General features: G+C 46.2%; 1 protein-coding gene across 6 annotated transcripts in view; it reads left to right on the top strand.

Moving 5' to 3' along the window:
• Positions 1-17,972, top strand: part of ARHGEF28 (Rho guanine nucleotide exchange factor 28) — a 355,169-nt gene that overhangs the window by 335,308 nt on the left and 1,889 nt on the right. For all 6 annotated transcript variants that reach the window (XM_040341440.1, XM_040341441.1, XM_040341443.1 and 3 more), the window contains 2 exons: positions 1,069-1,539; positions 4,848-5,106. In XM_040341440.1, coding sequence (XP_040197374.1) covers positions 1,069-1,539; positions 4,848-5,106 — 730 coding nt within the window. The remainder of the gene's footprint in view (positions 1-1,068; positions 1,540-4,847; positions 5,107-17,972) is intronic.

Raw genomic sequence — 17,972 nt, 5'->3', positions numbered from 1 at the left:
TGTCCCTTAAAATGACGGTCTGTAAGGAAGTAACTCTGCCAACTAAAAGCCATTGAGTTACGTGGAGTATGCTTATCACCCTGTGTGTTAGTGCCCCCCCCCCCCCAAACAATCCTTAGGGTCTGCTGAAGAACCTCTTCAGCGTGTCCTTATAATTGTGTTGGCACCAGTGGTTTCTTTCTGCCTATTGTCACAACCATTATCTTGTTGTTTGGCCTCAGTCTAGGACTGTTATCTGGGCTCCTTTTTAAAACTCTTCATTCATTTCAATGGAGAGTTGTGCTGCAGGCCTGATTACCTGGCTCAGTGACCAAGGGGAATCTACACAGGAATATCTAGGAATTATTCCTAAGCATTGCACACATGGGCATCTGCTCCATAGGGCAAGGGGGGGCAATTGACCCCCCCTGGAAAATCGAGAAGGTGTTGAAGAGTCTAGCGGCCGCGGGCTGTCTGAGCGGTCTCGGCCCGGATGTCACACAGGCACAGCGAGCAGAGTGAAGCTGCCTCCCCCTCCGGTGCTTATGTGTACACAGGGGGGGGGGGTCCTGCTGTGCTGAGGTACTGAATGGGATGGGGGGAGGGGGGTCCGTCTGTGCTGAAGGGAGGTCTGTGCTGAATGGGGGGGTCTGTGCTGAAGGGGGGTCCATCTGTGCTGAATGGAGGGGTCTGTGCTGAAGGAGGGTCTGTACATTCTCTAGGCTATATTTATATGGGCATGGAGTGAAGCTGAATTATCTCAAGAGCTATTTCACACTGCCAGCTGACCGCGTTATCGGTAAAGCGCCACCAAAAAGCGGCGCTTTACCAACGTTTTAGCTGCACTATTCGGCCACTAGTGGGACGCTTTTAACCCCCATTAGCGTTTTAAGAAAGGGTAAAATGCGACTGTGTATCACCGCTGCCGAAGCGCCCCCCTCTAAAAAAAAAATCAGCGGACGCCCATGATTGCACATACACAGCGTGAAGAAACTAACATTTATTTTTGATGCTATTATGTATATATGTTTATAGAGCCATTAATATTTATTGCAATATGTTAATTTCACTTAATGTCTCATTTGCCAGGCTGCTGTAGCCATGCAGGACAGCCAGATAGAACTAACAAAGGTTCTACATCAGGACCATGAGCCTAGTGGTAGAGGCTTTGCTCTCCGTGGGTCCCTCCTACAGGAACAGTATCGCCATATAGAAAAACATCGCGGAGAGGTGGCAAAACTTCAGCATCAATTCCAACAGGAGCAGCAGCGCTGGGCCAGGGAGTGTGACCAAAAAGAGAAGGAGCTGGAGGAGAAGGAGAATATGATTCAGCAATGGGAGAGCGAGTGGCAGAACCAGGTGCAGCTTCTGGAGGAAAAGAGAGAAGAGCTTTCCCAACAGCTTCTGGAGTTCCAGAAAAATGTGGACAGACTGAAGGAAGGCCAGAGGCTAGTGGAGCAAGAAAGGGAGGAACTCTGCGTACAGCACAAGCTCCTCAGGCACTGGAAACACGCTCGCCAGAACAGCCTGCCCATTTTATATCCACACCAAAAGACAGAGGTATTGATCATTAAAGAGAGATTAGCATTTAATATTGTTATATGGAAGGGAATGCCCTTTGATGTCTGGATTGACTGTGGGTTTTTTGTTCTCAGGGTGCAGGGTGGTTGAATTTTATTATTTTATTTTTGTCTTTTGGATGGACTTGATAGACAGGTATCTCTTTTGGATAGATCACAGCTAGCTATCCATGTACCCTGTTCAACCAGTTTGAATTTACAGTCTCATTCATAAAAACATGCAGGACCTTCTACCTGGGTCCTAGATATGCTCCATGGACTTCTGGGGGTGTGACTAAAGTCGGCCATAGACGGTTTGCATTTTAGCCGGTTCAGCAGGGACCAGCAGAGATTTGAACAATGTATGGCAGACTGATTGTCATTGATCGACTTGGGTACAACCAGCATGTCAAATTTTTAAGATGCGATTATTGTCAGTGGCTATAGCCGCTAGCAATAATCACTGTTCTCCAACGGGAGAGCACAATAAAACACAATAGCTTAGCAACACTGTCTGTGATCATGGGGGAATCAAGTGATTTTTCATCTATCGACTTAAGTGCTGCACTGTGATGGTATTGCTGGTGGTCACATTTTCACAACATACTCTGCGTTCATCAGAGATCTAGGCAAGCTTCTCTTTAACCCTTTAAGGACCGAGCCTATTTTTCAGACTTGGTGTTTACAAGTTAAAATTGTTTTTATTTGCTAGAAAATTACTGACCATTGGTCGGAAGTGACATTTGGGCCTGTGGGGGGAGAAGACCAGATTGTCTCCGCCTCTGACGGCTCCAGTAAGACCACCAGAGGGGGCTCTCCCACCCCCGATAAAAATGATCTCATAGGGAATCCGCTGCTGAAACCACCATTATCTGAAAGAGGACCATCCACTGTTGAAGAGGATACTAGGGTTATGGCTCCGATGTACAACTGCGGCGGGCTGTCTTTAAAGTGGTTGTATAGGCGTTTTTTTTACTTTTACCTACAGGTAAGCCTATAATAAGGCTTACCTGTAGGTATAAAGAATATCTCCTAAACCTGTACGGTTTAGGAGATATTCCGCTCGCAATGCGCCGCTGCAATTGCAGCGGCGCATGCGCAGCGGGGATCCTCAGCTAAAGGGCCGGCAGCCACCGGACCTTGCCGGATTGAAGTCTCCCGCGCACATGCGCGGGAGTGACGACATCGCCGCTCCAGCCAATCACAGCGCTGGATCGGCGATACCCGGAAGACACGCCGAAGCAAGATGACATCTCGCTCGGCATGGACCAGGTAAGTTCTCTTCACCTCGTTCCGAGGTAAGTATTTCATAATGAGCTAATATGCGGTGCATACTAGCTCATTATGGCTTTTGCCTTTCAGGTGGGGAAAAAAATAAATAAATCATCGCGGGTATACAACCGCTTTAAGTAGTTAAAATGCACTTTGTTAAACTGAACAAGGTTTTTTGGGGGGATCAAAATTTTTAAAGCAGTAATAGTTATTGTAATCCACGATTCAATTAGAAAGATAAAGCAAAAATAGTCTGTAGATATTGAATATTGAAAGCTCTGATATAGTTTTTCAGGTAGTAGATTTACACCTAGCCTCAATACATCAGAAGATTTAAATAACTGCCTACCCAATAAAGTATCTCGGGATGCAAGTTTTCCTAACATGCAGTCTTGTGGTTTACTACCTGCTCTAGTGAATTATTTAACATGTTAAGGTTCACAGAACAAGTTTATGATGAGCAGAATTAAGAAAAAACGGATACAGTATAATGAATTACCTGTATGTATCCTCCACTGTTGCTGTCCTGTTTCATACCGTCTGTACCTGTCATAGTGTTGGATGTACCATTGATGTAAGTGGGGGCAGGATACTGTTGATGCTCAACTAAGCATTAAAGAGCGCATTCAGGCAAGGGATATTGTACTACAGTAAAACCTTGGTTTGAGAGTAACTTGGTTTGAGAGCGTTTTGCAAGACAAACAAAATGTTTTAATACATTTTGCCTTGATATACAAGCAATGTCTTGATATAAGGCCTCGTACACACGACTGAATATGTCCGCTGAAACTGGTCCGCCGGACCAGTTTCCGCGGACATGTTCGGTCGTGTGTAGGGCCGACCGGACAATTTTCCGGCCTAGCGGACAGGTTTCCAGCGGACAAATGTTTCTTAGCATGCTAAGAAACATGTCCGCTGGAAAACTGTCTGTCGGATATGTCCGCTGGTTAGTACGTCTAACCAGCGGACCGAAATCCGGCGCATGCGTGGAAGCATTGAACTCGTGCAATAGAGAACGTTGGTGTCGTCTACGTCACCGCGTTCTCTGTCCGCGGGGATTTTGGTTTGATGGTGTGTACGTTTTCATCGGACAGGTTCGCTCGTCTGTACAAGGCCTTAGAGTAGCGTCAGGTCACAACTGAGTATAAAAAAGAAGAGAGGAGCCTCCAAGTGTAGCAATATGGTTACATTTAATGAAGGTACAACATTTAGCGACTTATTGCTACACTTAGAGGTGCCTCTCTTCTCTTTTATACCCTGTAAAAAAATGCTTTGATATAAAAGTGATTTGGATTACAAGCATGTTTCTGGAACAAATTATGCTTGCAAACCAAGGTTTTACTGTATATCACACAGTTCATTGATGTTTCATTTGTGTACATGATTTCTCTTTAATTAAAAACATGTTCTGCCTTTTTTAAGAGGAGTTAAAAAAAAAAACACATTACATGAAAAGTCCACAAAACTTATTTGTAGTCAAAACCAATGGGACAGTGGGCTTCTTTTTATGTCCTATAGACTTTTTATGTGCTTTACATTTTCTTTTATGTGCCTCCAATATCCTTTAACTAATGTGTGCTTGTCATCAAACGGCTGCCTAATGGGGAAATGTGTGCTCTTATTAAAGGCATAATGACACCAGTTGTATGCTCCAAGCAGCTTCCATTTTGTCCACCTGTAAAATTCATCTCTTACCCATTTGTTTGAAGGTGTCTTGTGAGAAGTCTGACAATACAAATACCTCTATAATTTAGAAATGGCACCGTGGTTATTTACTGTCATTTAATTTTATGGCCTGCTCATTAAATAGAGAAATGTACCACAGCAAGGCCTATGAAGTTTTTCACAAAACTGTAGAGAACGGTATTGCTTTACATTAACAAATTTCAGGCGAAGTAGGAATTTCAGAAGTTTAATAAAGCAAGGACAGAGGTTATAAGAAAACGTGTCAGAAAAAAGTCAGACGTGTTAAGTCTTTCTCTGGTTCTTGTAAACCATACGGCTGAGCTGACTCTCGCTTTCCTCTTCATGTTATAGGGTGCAAGAAACCCCCAGCTTGACAGTTTACAAATGGAAGACTCCATCTGCATTAACAACACACTGGCTCAGATATCGCTCAACAACATGGCCGCACATCCCAACTCGGACACCTATGCCGATCACGCCTCTGACTCTGCAGAGACTTCTGGGAGCAGCCCTGTGGATATTTCCAGTGAACCTTGGAGTTCCTTAATTTCCCGACAGCAGAGGCTAGAGAATTCTTTCCGACACAGCAATAAAGATGTCTGTAATAATGGTAAGTAAGAAGTGTGAAATAAATACTAAATCCTGCAATTAAGGCCCAGTTTCATGGGCACTGCATGGGTCCATGCATCCGGGCAGATAGAGCACTGTTCAGTATTTCTTTAGGAAACATTACCTCCTATTCTGGTGTAGTTCTATAGTGTTATCTTAGGGCCTACACATAACATCTTTTTATTTTCTTAAATGGGAAAGAAAATCCATGATACCACTCATTATAGCACATTCCTTTAAAGCGGTGGTCCGCACAAAAAGTGAACTTCCGCTTTTCGGAACCCTGCCCCCCTCCGGTGTCACATTTGGCACCTTTCAGGGGGAGGGGGGTGGGGGGAGCAGATGCCTGTATAATACAGGTATTTGCACCCACTTCCGGGTCCCAAGAGACAGCGGGGACCAGTGAGGATGCGCCGCGTGTATGCGCAGTAGGGAAACGGGAAGTGAAGCTGCAATGCTTCACTTCCTGATTCCCTCACCGAGGATGGCTGAAGGGGCAGCCGAGAGCCATGTCATGTCTGTGAATGTCTGAGTTTTACAATGCCTCATGGGACGTGTAGTTCCTCAACAGTTGGAGGGCCGTACTTTGGAGATCGTTGCGGCTTAGACTATGGGTGCTCAACCTGTGACCCTCCAGCTGTGGTGGAACTATACAAGTCCCATGATGCATTGCAAGGCTGACAGTTACAAGCATGACTCCCAAAGTATTTTGAAGGAAAAACGTACCTTGGAAAAAGTGTCCATACCCCTTAATATATTCCCCATTTTGTCATGTTACAAACCTAAATGTATATTTTGGGATTTTATGTGATGGACCAACACAAAGTGGCACACAATTGTGCAGTGGAAGGAAAATGGTAAATAATTTTCAATTTTTTTTCCAAATAAATATGTGAAAAGGGTGGCGTGCATTTGTATTCAGCCCAGTCAATACTTTGTAGATCCACCTTTTGCTGCAATAAAAGCTGTAAGTCTTTTTGGGTATGTGTCTACTAGCATTGCACATCTAGAGAGTGACATTTTTGCCCATTCTTTTTTTCAAAATTGCTCAAGCTCTGTCAGATTGGATGGAGAGCGTCTGTGAACAGCAATTTTCAAGTCTTGCCACTGATTCTCAGTTGGATTTAGGTCTGGACTGGGCCATTATAACACATGAATATGCTTTGATCTAAACCATTCCATTGTAGCTCTGGCTATATGTTTAGGGTTGTTGTCCTGCTGGAAGGTGAACCTCCACCCCATTCTCAAGTCTTTTGCAGACTCTAATGCCGCGTACACACGGTCGTTTTTCGGCATGAAAAAAAACGACATTTTCCAGCATATCCAAAAAACGAAGTTTTTCCAACTTCATCATTAAAAATGATGTTGCCCACATACCATCGTTTTTAAAAAATTATGAACAAAGAGCGGTGACGTACAACACCTACAACGGCACTCTGAAGGTGAAGTTCTATTCGCTTTTGGGCTGCTTTTAGCTGATTCCTTGTTAGTAAAAGACGATTCGCGCTTTTTTGTCTGTTACAGCGTGATGAATGTGCTTACTCCATTATGAATGGTAGTTTTACCTGAACAAGCGCTCCCGTCTCATAACTCGCTTCTGGGAATGCGCGGGTTTAAAACGTTGTTTTCCCTGTTCGTCTTTCAGGACAGGTACTGTAGAGAGACACAGGCTCCTCCCCTCACAGGAAACACCGCCTTCCAATTAGGAATTTAAGCCTCATCCTCCCTCAGCTCCTCAGTTTATGGTGTTTCCTCCGGAGGGGAGACACCGCTTGGGGCCAAGGGCCAGACAGCTGGGGAAGCTGAGGCCAAAATTCCTGAGAGGGGGGACCTGTTCTCCCTGGGCTCAGGGCTATTTTTCTAAAACACGGCGTCCTGGCTAGCTGGGGGAGCTACTTACCCAGGACATCGCCGTGTAGCGTCCCGCGGACATTCCTGGGGTGGTTTTTATCCGCGGAGGTCTTTTTTACTACTCGCACAGGGGTGGCGCTGCAGGCGGTGTGCACACTCCCTGTGAGAAATCACAGTCGGCCAGGAAGCTGGGCCGGACCGGATGACGAGTGACGTCAGTTCCGGGGGGGGCGGGCACTTCCGCCGGATACGCGTCACTGGTCCCAGACGCTGCAGAGTGAAAAGGCCTGACGCTGGGCTGGTGCGGCCTCTCTTTTCAGCCGTAGTGTCGGCGTTTTTGGAGGCAGTCGCGACCACATTCCTCAGCGAGATGTCGGAAGCAGAGGCTTCACGTGCACCTCCGGATGACGACAGCACCAGCCACTCTAAGGTAAGGAGAACCCTGGGGTGGTGTTCCCTTATGTTACAGCTTCACTGGTGATTTTTGTCACTTTTTTCTTCTCCTGGTGGTCGGGGAGTTTTTTGTCTCTGTAGTGTGTCTAGAACCCTGGTGGTGGTTGGTCCTGGAACACTCCTGGTGGTTACCTATGTTAGCGCTGGGCTCTCTCTCATTAGCCTCCACTTTGCTTCTGTGTTTTTCAGAAATCCACAGAAAAATCAGCCCACAGCAAGAAGAAATGCCCTTCCTGCAGATCTTCCCTTAGTGAGAATTGGAACAAAGCACTTTGCAGGAGATGTATTGAGGGGCTGATTAAGGAAAGGGAGGCAGAGCAGGCATCTGAATTAGCAGCTTCTATGAAAGAGCTTTCTGGCACCTTTCAATCTTTTAAAGACATCTTTGCTAATTTTCAGTTGCCCCAAAGCAGCCCTTCTGTAGCGCAACAGTTAATTCCACCCAATCCTGAGGTTCTTCCCTCTGAGTAGAGAGAAACCTGCGGACATCAGAGAGGACGCTGAGGAGGAGCAAGATAGTGCCGCTTCTAGCTCCCAAGAGGAGTCAGATGGTGAGGGGACAGAGGCAGGGCCCTCAAAGGTCTCTCGCTACAAGCTTTCCCTTGAAGAGGTGGAAGAATTGTTAGAAACTATCCACACTACTTTAGGGATAGCTGAGGAGAAAAAGACACTGTCACTCCATGACCAGATGTATAGTGGCTTGGGAGAACAAAAGAGAAAGGTTTTCCCAGTCCATGAAGTCCTGGTCAATGCCATCAAAAAAAAATGGCAGGATCCAGAAAGGAAACCTTTCTTCTCAAACTCGTTGAAGAGAAGATTTCCTTTTTCTGAAGAGGAAGCTTTAGTATGGAACAAATCCCCCAAATTGGATGCTGCCTTCTCGCAGGTATCCCGACATACGGACTTGGCGTTTGAGGACATGGGGGTCCTTTCAGACCCAATGGACAGGCGGATGGACTCACTGTTAAAGAAGTCCTGGGATGCTTCTCAAGGGAACCTTAAGCCAGCTATGGCAGCAACGGTGGTGGCCCGTAATCTAGAGCATTGGCTCTCACAGATCAGGGCACATATTGAAGCCGGAACGCCTAAAGAGACCATACTATCCTCTTTTCCAACTTTGCTGAATGGCGTGCGGTATGTAGCGGACGCCTCAGCAGAGTCAATCCGCATGTCGGCCAGGTCTGCAGCTCTATCTAATTCTGCAAGAAGGGCTCTCTGGCTCAAGACATGGCAGGGGGATAGCGCCTCAAAGGTGAAGTTGTGCGGGATCCCCCTTACAGGAGATTTATTATTTGGGCCAGGCTTAGAGGCTGTCTTAGATCGTACAGCCGATAAGAAAAAGGCTTTCCCCTTAAAGAAAAAATTTGGGGGACAAGCAAAGAAAAAATTCTGGACCCAAAAGAAGGTGGAAGTCTCAAAACCTGAGGGAAAGAAAAAGTTTTGGGGACAAAAGGGTAAGGGCCGTGCCGGGGCGCTTTTTCGTGCTCCTGAACAGCCCCAAAAACCTCAATGACGGAGTCAAGGTGGGAGGAAGGTTGGGGGCCTTTCTCCCACAATGGGAGCTGATCACCAGCAACCAATTCGTGCTGGGGATCATAAGGAGAGGGTACAGACTAGAGTTCTCAAGTCCCCCCCCATCCAGACTTTTAGTCACCAATTTACCACAGTGCAAAGAAAAATCTGTGGCCCTGCTCTCCTCTCTTCAGGAGTTGGAGGATCAGGATGTGGTGGTTCGGGTTCCATCGGAGGAAACGGGCAAGGGCTTTTACTCCCACATCTTCGTGGTCCGCAAGCCTTCCGGGAAATTCAGACTTATACTGAATTTGAAACCTCTAAACACCTCGGTCACATACAAAAGGTTTCGGATGGATTCTATCTATTCCGTGAGGACGCTCCTCCTTCCGAACTGCTTCATGGCATCCATAGATCTAAAGGATGCCTACCTGCACATCCCAATAGCAGAATGCCATCAGAGATTTCTCAGACTGGCCGTGAGGTCCAGAGAAGGGACGTTTCACCTACAGTTCAAAGCACTCCCCTTCGGGCTCTCCTCTTCCCCCCGCATATTCACCAAAGTGATGGTGGAGGTACTAGCCTTTCTACGTCTCAGGGGCATCCTGGTAGTGGCATACCTGGACGATCTGCTATTTTTTGCAGATTCCCCGACACGGTTGTCCCAGGACCTCCAGGTTGCAAAGGAGATTCTGGTAAACTTAGGTTGGCTACTCAATCTGGAAAAATCCAGCCTGACACCCTCCCAAAGAGTCACTTTTCTGGGATATGTACTGGACTCAACCAGACAGATGACTTTTCTCCCAATAGAAAAAGTTCAGAAGGTGGACAATGTAATATCACTCCTTCAGGGAAGCGGCCAACTTCCGATAAGGAAAGTCATGTCAGCTCTGGGGTTATTGACATCTTCTCTTCCTGCAGTGCAGTGGGCAGGTCTGCATTACCGACCCCTGCAACTGTTCATACTGAACATTTGGGATCACAAACCGGACTCCTTGGATTCCCTGATATCCATACCGGTTCACATCAAGAGGTCCCTTTGGTGGTGGAGGAAGGGGGCGAACCTTTTACAGGGCCTGGATTGGGTCTCCCCGATCTCCAGAACAGTGACAACAGATGCCAGTGGCTCCGGTTGGGGAGCACACCTGGACTCCCTTCTGACACAGGGTCGCTGGGCAAAAGAGGACTCGCAAAAATCTTCGAATTGGAGAGAACTAAAAGCGATAGAGTTAGCTCTCAAAGCCTTTCAGAAGGAGCTGCAGGGTCAGCATGTTCGAGTCAGGACAGACAACTCCTCCGCAGTAGCTTATGTCAGCCGGAGGTGGATTTATTCGCCTCAAGAGAAAATGCCAAGACTCGGCTCTTTTTTTCCCTAAACAGGTGGGATGGAGCTCTGGCGGTGGACGCTCTGGCCCAAACCTGGCAGTTCTCCAGGTGTTATGCTTTCCCCCCTCCGGTTCTAATACCAGCAGTCCTGAGGAAACTGCAGGGGGAGAACACAACACTGATTCTCATCGCACCTCATTGGCCCAGGAGACCATGGTTCTCTATCCTGAAAGGTTTATCAATAGAACCTCCTTGGATTCTGCCAATCCGGGAGGATCTCCTTTTACAGGGTCCAATCTGCTGCCCGCAGGTAGAGAGGTGGAATCTGGCAGCTTGGCTTCTGAGGAAGAGCTGCTGAGGGGCAAAGGGTTTTCAGAACGCCTGGTTGAAACACTCCTAAGCTGTAGAAAGAAGGAGACACAAGCCATTTACCAAAAAGTGTGGAAACGGTTTAACATCTGGTGTGCAGAAAGCTCCTTCAGTGTCAACAGCTCTGTGGCTGTTTTAGAATTTCTACAAGCTGGGGCTGATAAAGGGCTAGCAACTAGCACGCTGAAGGGTCAAGTGTCAGCACTAAGTGTATTTCTTGAAAAACAACTAGCATTTGACCCCTGGGTCTCTAGATTTTTTAAGGCTTTGAGTAGACGGAGACCTGTAAAAACCTCCAACTTCCCAGTTTGGGATCTCTCATTGGTTCTTCAGGTCTTTACAGTAGAACCATTTGAGCCTTTAGACAATTGTAGTTTAAAAGTGATCACTCTCAAAACAGTATTTTTAGTAGTGATCACTACTGCCAGGAGAGTGAGCGAACTCGAGGCCCTATCTATTAGGGCCCCCTTTTTTCAAGTTTTTCCGGATCGCATCATTTTTAAGACAGATCCGGCTTTTCTACCAAAGGTAGCTTCTAAGTTTCACAGAAGTCAAGAAATAACATTGCCTTCTTTTTGTTCAAATCCTGTGAGGGAACAGGAACACAAGTTTCACAACCTAGACGTTAGGAGGTGTGTCCTACAATACTTGGATTACACAAATCAGTTCAGGAAAGCTGATTCACTATTTGTTTTGTTTTCTGGGTCCAGGAAAGGGTCTAGGGCTTCTAGACGCACGATAGCCAGGTGGTTAAGGGCAGCCATCGTTCTAGCTTATTCTTCTAGGGGAGTAGAGCCTCCACAGGGTATCAAGGCTCATTCCACCAGGGCAGTAGCAACTTCCCAAGCAGAGTGTGCTGGTGCTTCCCCGGAGCAGATCTGCAAGGCTGCAACATGGTCTAGTTTTTCAACGTTTGTAAAACATTACAGACTGGACCTACTTTCAACCAAAGACCAGGCTTTTGGACGCAAAGTACTGCAAGCAGTTGTCCCACCCTAGGGTAAGGTGCTCGCTTATCCTCTCTACAGTACCTGTCCTGAAAGACGAACAGGGAAAAACGGGGTTACTTACCGGTAACATCCCTTTTCCAGGAGTCTTTCAGGACAGCACTGGTACCCACCCTCTTTGTTGTAGGGGATATTATGGAAACTCATCAGACGAGGCCGTCAGGTAAGATGAAATATTATACTTTTATGACGTGTTCTTGTGTCTCCCCAGCTGGCCGGAGGTACTCTGGAAAAAACTGAGGAGCTGAGGGAGGATGAGGCTTAAATTCCTAATTGGAAGGCGGTGTTTCCTGTGAGGGGAGGAGCCTGTGTCTCTCTACAGTACCTGTCCTGAAAGGCCGGGTACACACGGACAAACATGTATGGTGAAAGCGGTCCGTCGGACCGTTTTCACCATACATGTCTGCCAGAGGGCTTCTGTACGATGGTTGTACACACCATCGTACAGAAGTCCGCGCGTAAACAATACGCGGGGCGTGTCCGCGGTGTCGCCGCGTCGATGACGCGGTGTCGCCGCGACAATGACGCGGCGACGTGGGCGGCCCGCCTTTAAAATGCTTCCACGCATGCGTCGAAGTCATTCGACGCATGCGAGGGACGGCGGGCGCCTGGACATGTACGGTAGGTCTGTACTGACGACCGTACATGTCCGAGCGGGCTGAATTCCAGCGGGCTGTTTTAAAACAAGTCCAGGAATATTTGCCCGCTGGGAAAAGGCCCGGCGGGCAAATGTTTGCTGGAATTCGGCCCGCTCGCGCCCACACACGACCAAACATGTCTGCTGAAACTGGCCTGCGGGCCAGTTTCAGCAGACATGTTTGCTCGTGAGTATGGGGCCAAAGACTCCTGGAAAAGGGATGTTACCGGTAAGTAACCCCGTTTTTTAGCCCACACACCATAATTTTTTACAACCCGAAAAACGACATTTTAAAAAACAACATAAAAAAATTTGTTTTTTTTCGAATTTTTTTTTTGTCGTTTTTCAGAAGTCGAAAAACGATGTGAAGCCCACACACGATGATTTTAAATGACTTTTTAAAAATGTCATCTTTTTTCATGCCAAAAAACGACTGTGTGTATGCGGCATAACAGGTTTTCTTCTAAGATTGCCCTGTATTTGGCTCCATCCGTCTTCCATTACCTCCAACCAGCTTCCCTGTCCCTGTTGAAGAAAAGCAACCTCATAACATGATGCTGCCACCATCATGTTTCACAGTGGGGATGGTGTGCTCAGTGTGATGTGCAATGTTAGTTTTCAGCCACACATAGGGCCAGATTCTCATACATTAACGTTGCTCCTGGGCAGCGTAATGTATGTGCTGTACGCTACACCGCCGCAGGTTTACAGGTTTACATCCTGATTCTCAGAACACTTACCTGTAAACTAGCGGCGGTGTATCGTTATTTCGCTCGGCGCAAGCCCGCCCAATTCAAATGGGGCGGGCACCATTTAAATTAGGCGCGCTCCCGCGCCGAGCGTACTGCGCATGCTCCGTCGGGTAAATTACCTGACGTGCATTGCGCTAAATGACGTCGCCCCGACGTCATTTGCTTAGACGTTTACGTAAATGGCGTCCAGCGCCATTCACGGACGTCTTACGCAAACAACGTATTTTTTTTAAACTTCGACGCGGGAACGACGGCCATAGTTAACATTGGTTGCCCCTGCTAATAGCAGGGGCAACCTTACGCGTCGCGTACGCTACGGAAACGACGTAAATTCTCAGCGTCGGACGCGCGTAGGTTCAGGAATCTCGCGTACTTACCTCATTTGCATAGACGACGGGGAAAACGACGATGCGACACCTAGCGGCGGGAAAAAAATTACTTTTAAGATCTGACAGCGTAACAGCCTTACGCATGTCAGATCTAATGGTTATCTATGCGCAACTGATTCTAAGAATCAGTCGCATAGATACCCCGGGCCAGATGAGGAGTTACGACGGCGCTAATGGTGTTGCGCCGCCGTAACGCCTTTGAGAATCTGGCCCATAGCGTTTTGCTTTTAGGCCAATACGTTAAATTTTGGTCTTATCTGAGCAGAGAACCACCTTCCATATGTTTGCTCTGTCCCCCACATGGCTTCTCGCAAACTGCAAACAGAACTTCTGGAGGGCCACAGGTTGAGCACCCATGGGGTGATATTGACAGAAAAAATACACAAGTAAAACATCAATCCCTGAGAGGTAATTGTGTTAAATACAGTTAAACCTGTGGCTGTCAGAATACCCGAACAGTGGCTGCATCTGATTAGATGCAACTGTTGTTCAACTGACAAATTTTCCCCCACAGGGTCACCCACAGCTCAAATTTTGTCCGGTTCCCTGGGTTTTAGATGAAATTCGCTCCTTGTACGGCCAGGTTTTCTAAAAGGATTTATAAAGGACATTAAAACCCTAAACTTACCTAGGCACAAGAAGGGGGGGGGGGGGGGCACCAGTGCAAGAAATAACAATAGGCATGGAATGATAAACAATATAAAAAAAGAGAGTCTTTTAGTCCTTGAAAAAAGTCCACAAAAAAAAACTGTGGCATGAAGTTCACTTTATGGCGGCATCAGAAGTCTCTCTTCCAAGCAGGATCTGGTGAGGCTTCCACCAGCAAACCATGTAAAAGCAAAAAAGGAGAGAAAAGATCCAACAGCAAACAGACTGTCCACAGTGATTCTCATGCGTGTAATATACCTGCTGCTATATATATATATGTATATATCTGCTGCTTCTGTTGACTCTTCCTGGTGTTCCCTTAGTTCAGCAATGGCAAACCTTGGCACCCCAGATGTTTTGGAACTACATTTCCCATAATGCTCATACATTCTGCAGTGTAGGTAAGCATTATGGGAAATATAGTTGCAAAACATATGGGGTGCCAAGGTTTGCCATTGCTGCCCTAGTTCCAAGCACCTTACATCACATTCACCTGGAGGGGCTTGCTCACCATTGACCACCTGAAAGGTTGCCACCTGCTGGAGACTTATCAATACACCTTTTAATATCTTGTAAATGTGAGTGCATATTTATTGTTTTTTATTTCATAAATATATTTTTAAAATAGTTCCCCTTGGGTAGTGCCGCTTTTCTCTCCTTTTTGTTTCTATATGACCAGGTTTTAGCCTGGCCTTTGAGCTGTCCCAAGGGAAGGTGGAGTTTTATTTGCAACCAAAAGATGTTGGAGTTACCTAGAAATGTATACCCATGCAACCAACTGAACACTTCAGTGAGCGCTTGGATCTGTTGCTCATCAGCTCAGTACATTGTTTGCTACCCTTGTATCCAGGAGTGCACACACTGAGGGGACTGACGTGTCCCTTTGTAGAGAACCAAACACCAAAGACTCTGGGCACATAGCCCAGAAAACAAGGGTATGCCAAATGTGATTGGTATAAATTCCACTGAAGCATTTTATCACTGAGCAATTATTTAGCAATTCCACAAGTGCACATTTGGTTCATATTATCTTATATCGAATAATGATAAATTTAAGTTGCAATATTGACTAATGATGTTGTATATTGCAGGCTACATGTTTGATTTAAGACCTATTAATCCACACTGAAATATAGTACAGTCATTAAATCATGTTTTTTGAGCATTGAATTGTGACATTTAAACCCACACGATTATAAATTTTGATGTTTCGCTTTTTTTCTTATTAATTTAATTTATGTTCTTCATAATGCAGTAAGATGTCAGGTTACAGCATATAACTCAATAATAAATAATTGTATAAAATATAAAACCTTATGAAGAACAGTCCCAACGAAGTGCAAAAAGCCAAAGCAAAAATATTAACACACTCATTAGTGCAATATAAAAACACAATTAAAATCTGTTGTGCAAAAAATATACTCTCAATTGTAAATCCTAAGAAACACTGGTAATATCTTTTGTGCAAGAGATACTCAAACAATGTGGCTACATTCACATGGATGGATTTTTTTTTTACTGATCTTATTATTTTTTTTTCCTGCACAAAAATTCCTGCGTAATGATCAGTAAATGCTTGTGTAAAACTGTCCTATTTTATTTTTTTTTTCAATACCTGCATCTGGCATACATGTATACATATGATGAAGATGACGATTTTTGGATTCATCTGAACACAATACATGTTTACACACCTGTGTGAATGTCTCTAAAAACAATGTAGCTACTGTCAGATCCGTAGATAAAAAAAACTCTTGTAAATGCGTTTTTTACGGTCATGTGAATGAGGCCTTCAGGAATATCACAATTCATTGCTCAGTCTAGTTTGTTGTGAAGTTTCTGCAATCACGGTTAGCGACTGTAACCTCTTAGTGCAAATACACCCAAAACAGTGCCAGCTTTCACTCAAGGTGAATGTGGACTACTTATGCCCACTCCCTCCTCCAGATGACTCAGGATTGCGGCCTTGCATTTACTCACACATGTTGAATATGTAGAATGCCAATGGATCATTACATACCTTTGTTGCTTCGGTAGCAGCATCATTTTCCAAGAAAGCAAAAGGAGATCCCAAATAGTGTTTTTTTTTAATTTAAGGTAAAAGCAAGTAAGATGCACTTACCAGTGGCGTCACTAGGGTTGGTGTCACCCGGTGCGGTAAAACATGGTGTCACCCCCCCTCTGTCTAGGCTGCCCAGCACCAAGCAGGCAGCGCACGGGCACGGGGCGCACCCCAAACCAGCCCCTGTAAATGATAGCATAGGGCAGTATAGTGGCAGGTTAGGGTAGTATAGAGTGGTATAGTGGCAGGTTGGTGTAGTGGGGTGGTATAGGACAGGTTAAGGTGGTATAGGGCATGTTGGGGTGATATAGGGTAGTTTGGGGTGGTATAGGGCAAGTTAGGGTTGCATAGGGCATGTTGGGGTGGTATAGGGCAAGTTAGGGTGGTACAGGGCAGGTTGGGGTGGTAAAGTGCAAGTTAGGGTGGCATAGGGCAAGTTGGGATGGCATGGGAAAGGTTGGGGTGGTACAGGGCAAGTTAGGGTGGCATTGGGCAGGTTGGGGTGGTATAGGGCAAGTTATGGTGGCATAGGGCAAATTGGGGTGGTACAGGGCAAGTTAGGGTGGCACAGGGCAAGTTGGGGTGGCATGGTAAAGTTTGGGGTGGTACAGGGCAGGCTGGGGTGGTACAGGGCAGGCTGGGGTGGTACAGAGCAGGCTGGGGTGGTACAGGGCAGGCTGGGTAGTATAGGGCTGTTTGGGGTGGTACAGGGCAGGCTGGGGTGGTACAGGGCAGGCTGGGGTGGCACAGAGCAGGCTGGGGTGGTACAGGGCAGGCTGGGATTGCACAGGGCAGGCTGGGCATGTCGGCTAAAAAAAAAAAAACGGGATGGTGTCACCCCTCTAGTGGGTGTCACCCGGTGCGTCGGATCTTAACTGCATATTTACGCTGGCCGCTAGGGGCGTGTACGCTGATTTACGCCTAGAATATGTAAATCAGCTAGATACGCGAATTCACGAATGTACGCCCGGCCGACGCAGTACATTTACGCCGTTTAGGCTTTTCCCGGCGTAAAGTTACCCCTGATATATGAGGCGTATATGTGGCGCACCAATGTTAAGTATGGCTGTCGTTCCCGCAACGAAATTTGAAAATGTTACGTCGTTTGCGTAAGTCGTTCGCGAATAGGGCTGGACATAATTTACGTTCACGTCGAAAGCAATGACGATTTGCGGCGGAATTTCAGGCATGCGCACTGTGATTTTTTCACGAACAGCGCATGCGCCGTTCATAAAAAAACGTAAAATACGCGGGGTCACAGTTAATATACATAAAACACGCCCACATCATCCACATTTGAATTAGGCGGGCTTACGCCGACACACATACATTACGCCGCCGTAACTAAGGGCGCAAGTTGTTTCTGAATACAGAACTTGCGCCCCAAATTACGGCGGCGTAACGTATCTGAGATACGTTACGCCGGGCGGATAGATACACCATTGTATCTGAATCCAGCCCTGAATGTGTTTCTTTTTTTTTATTCTTAAAGATTCAGAGCCAGTTACAGAATTAATGATTAAATATTGCTGGTTGTATAAATGACATCTCAGGGGGTGAGATTGTGCGTGTTATCACGCCCATTGTCGGTAAGAGAGTCAAACACGAAAAGGTCCATTATGTCCAACTTGCTTGGGATGTTCAAGATGATGGGCGTTGTGAGATTCTTTTTATAGGAACTGTCTGTAAGTTTTACACTATTTGGAATCTCCTTCTGCTTTTTTGGGAAATGATGCTGTTATGGTGGGATATTTGGGGGAATAAAAGCATGAGATATGCCATTGGAATGCCACATATTGAGCATAAGTGAATCAGACCTTTATAAATACAGGATCACATTCCTTCTGGTGAGCCTTCTCAA

Source organism: Rana temporaria, chromosome 1 (genome assembly GCF_905171775.1).
Source record: "Rana temporaria chromosome 1, aRanTem1.1, whole genome shotgun sequence".
Taxonomy (NCBI): Eukaryota; Metazoa; Chordata; class Amphibia; order Anura; family Ranidae; genus Rana; species Rana temporaria.
This window is presented reverse-complemented; position numbering and strand designations above follow the sequence as displayed.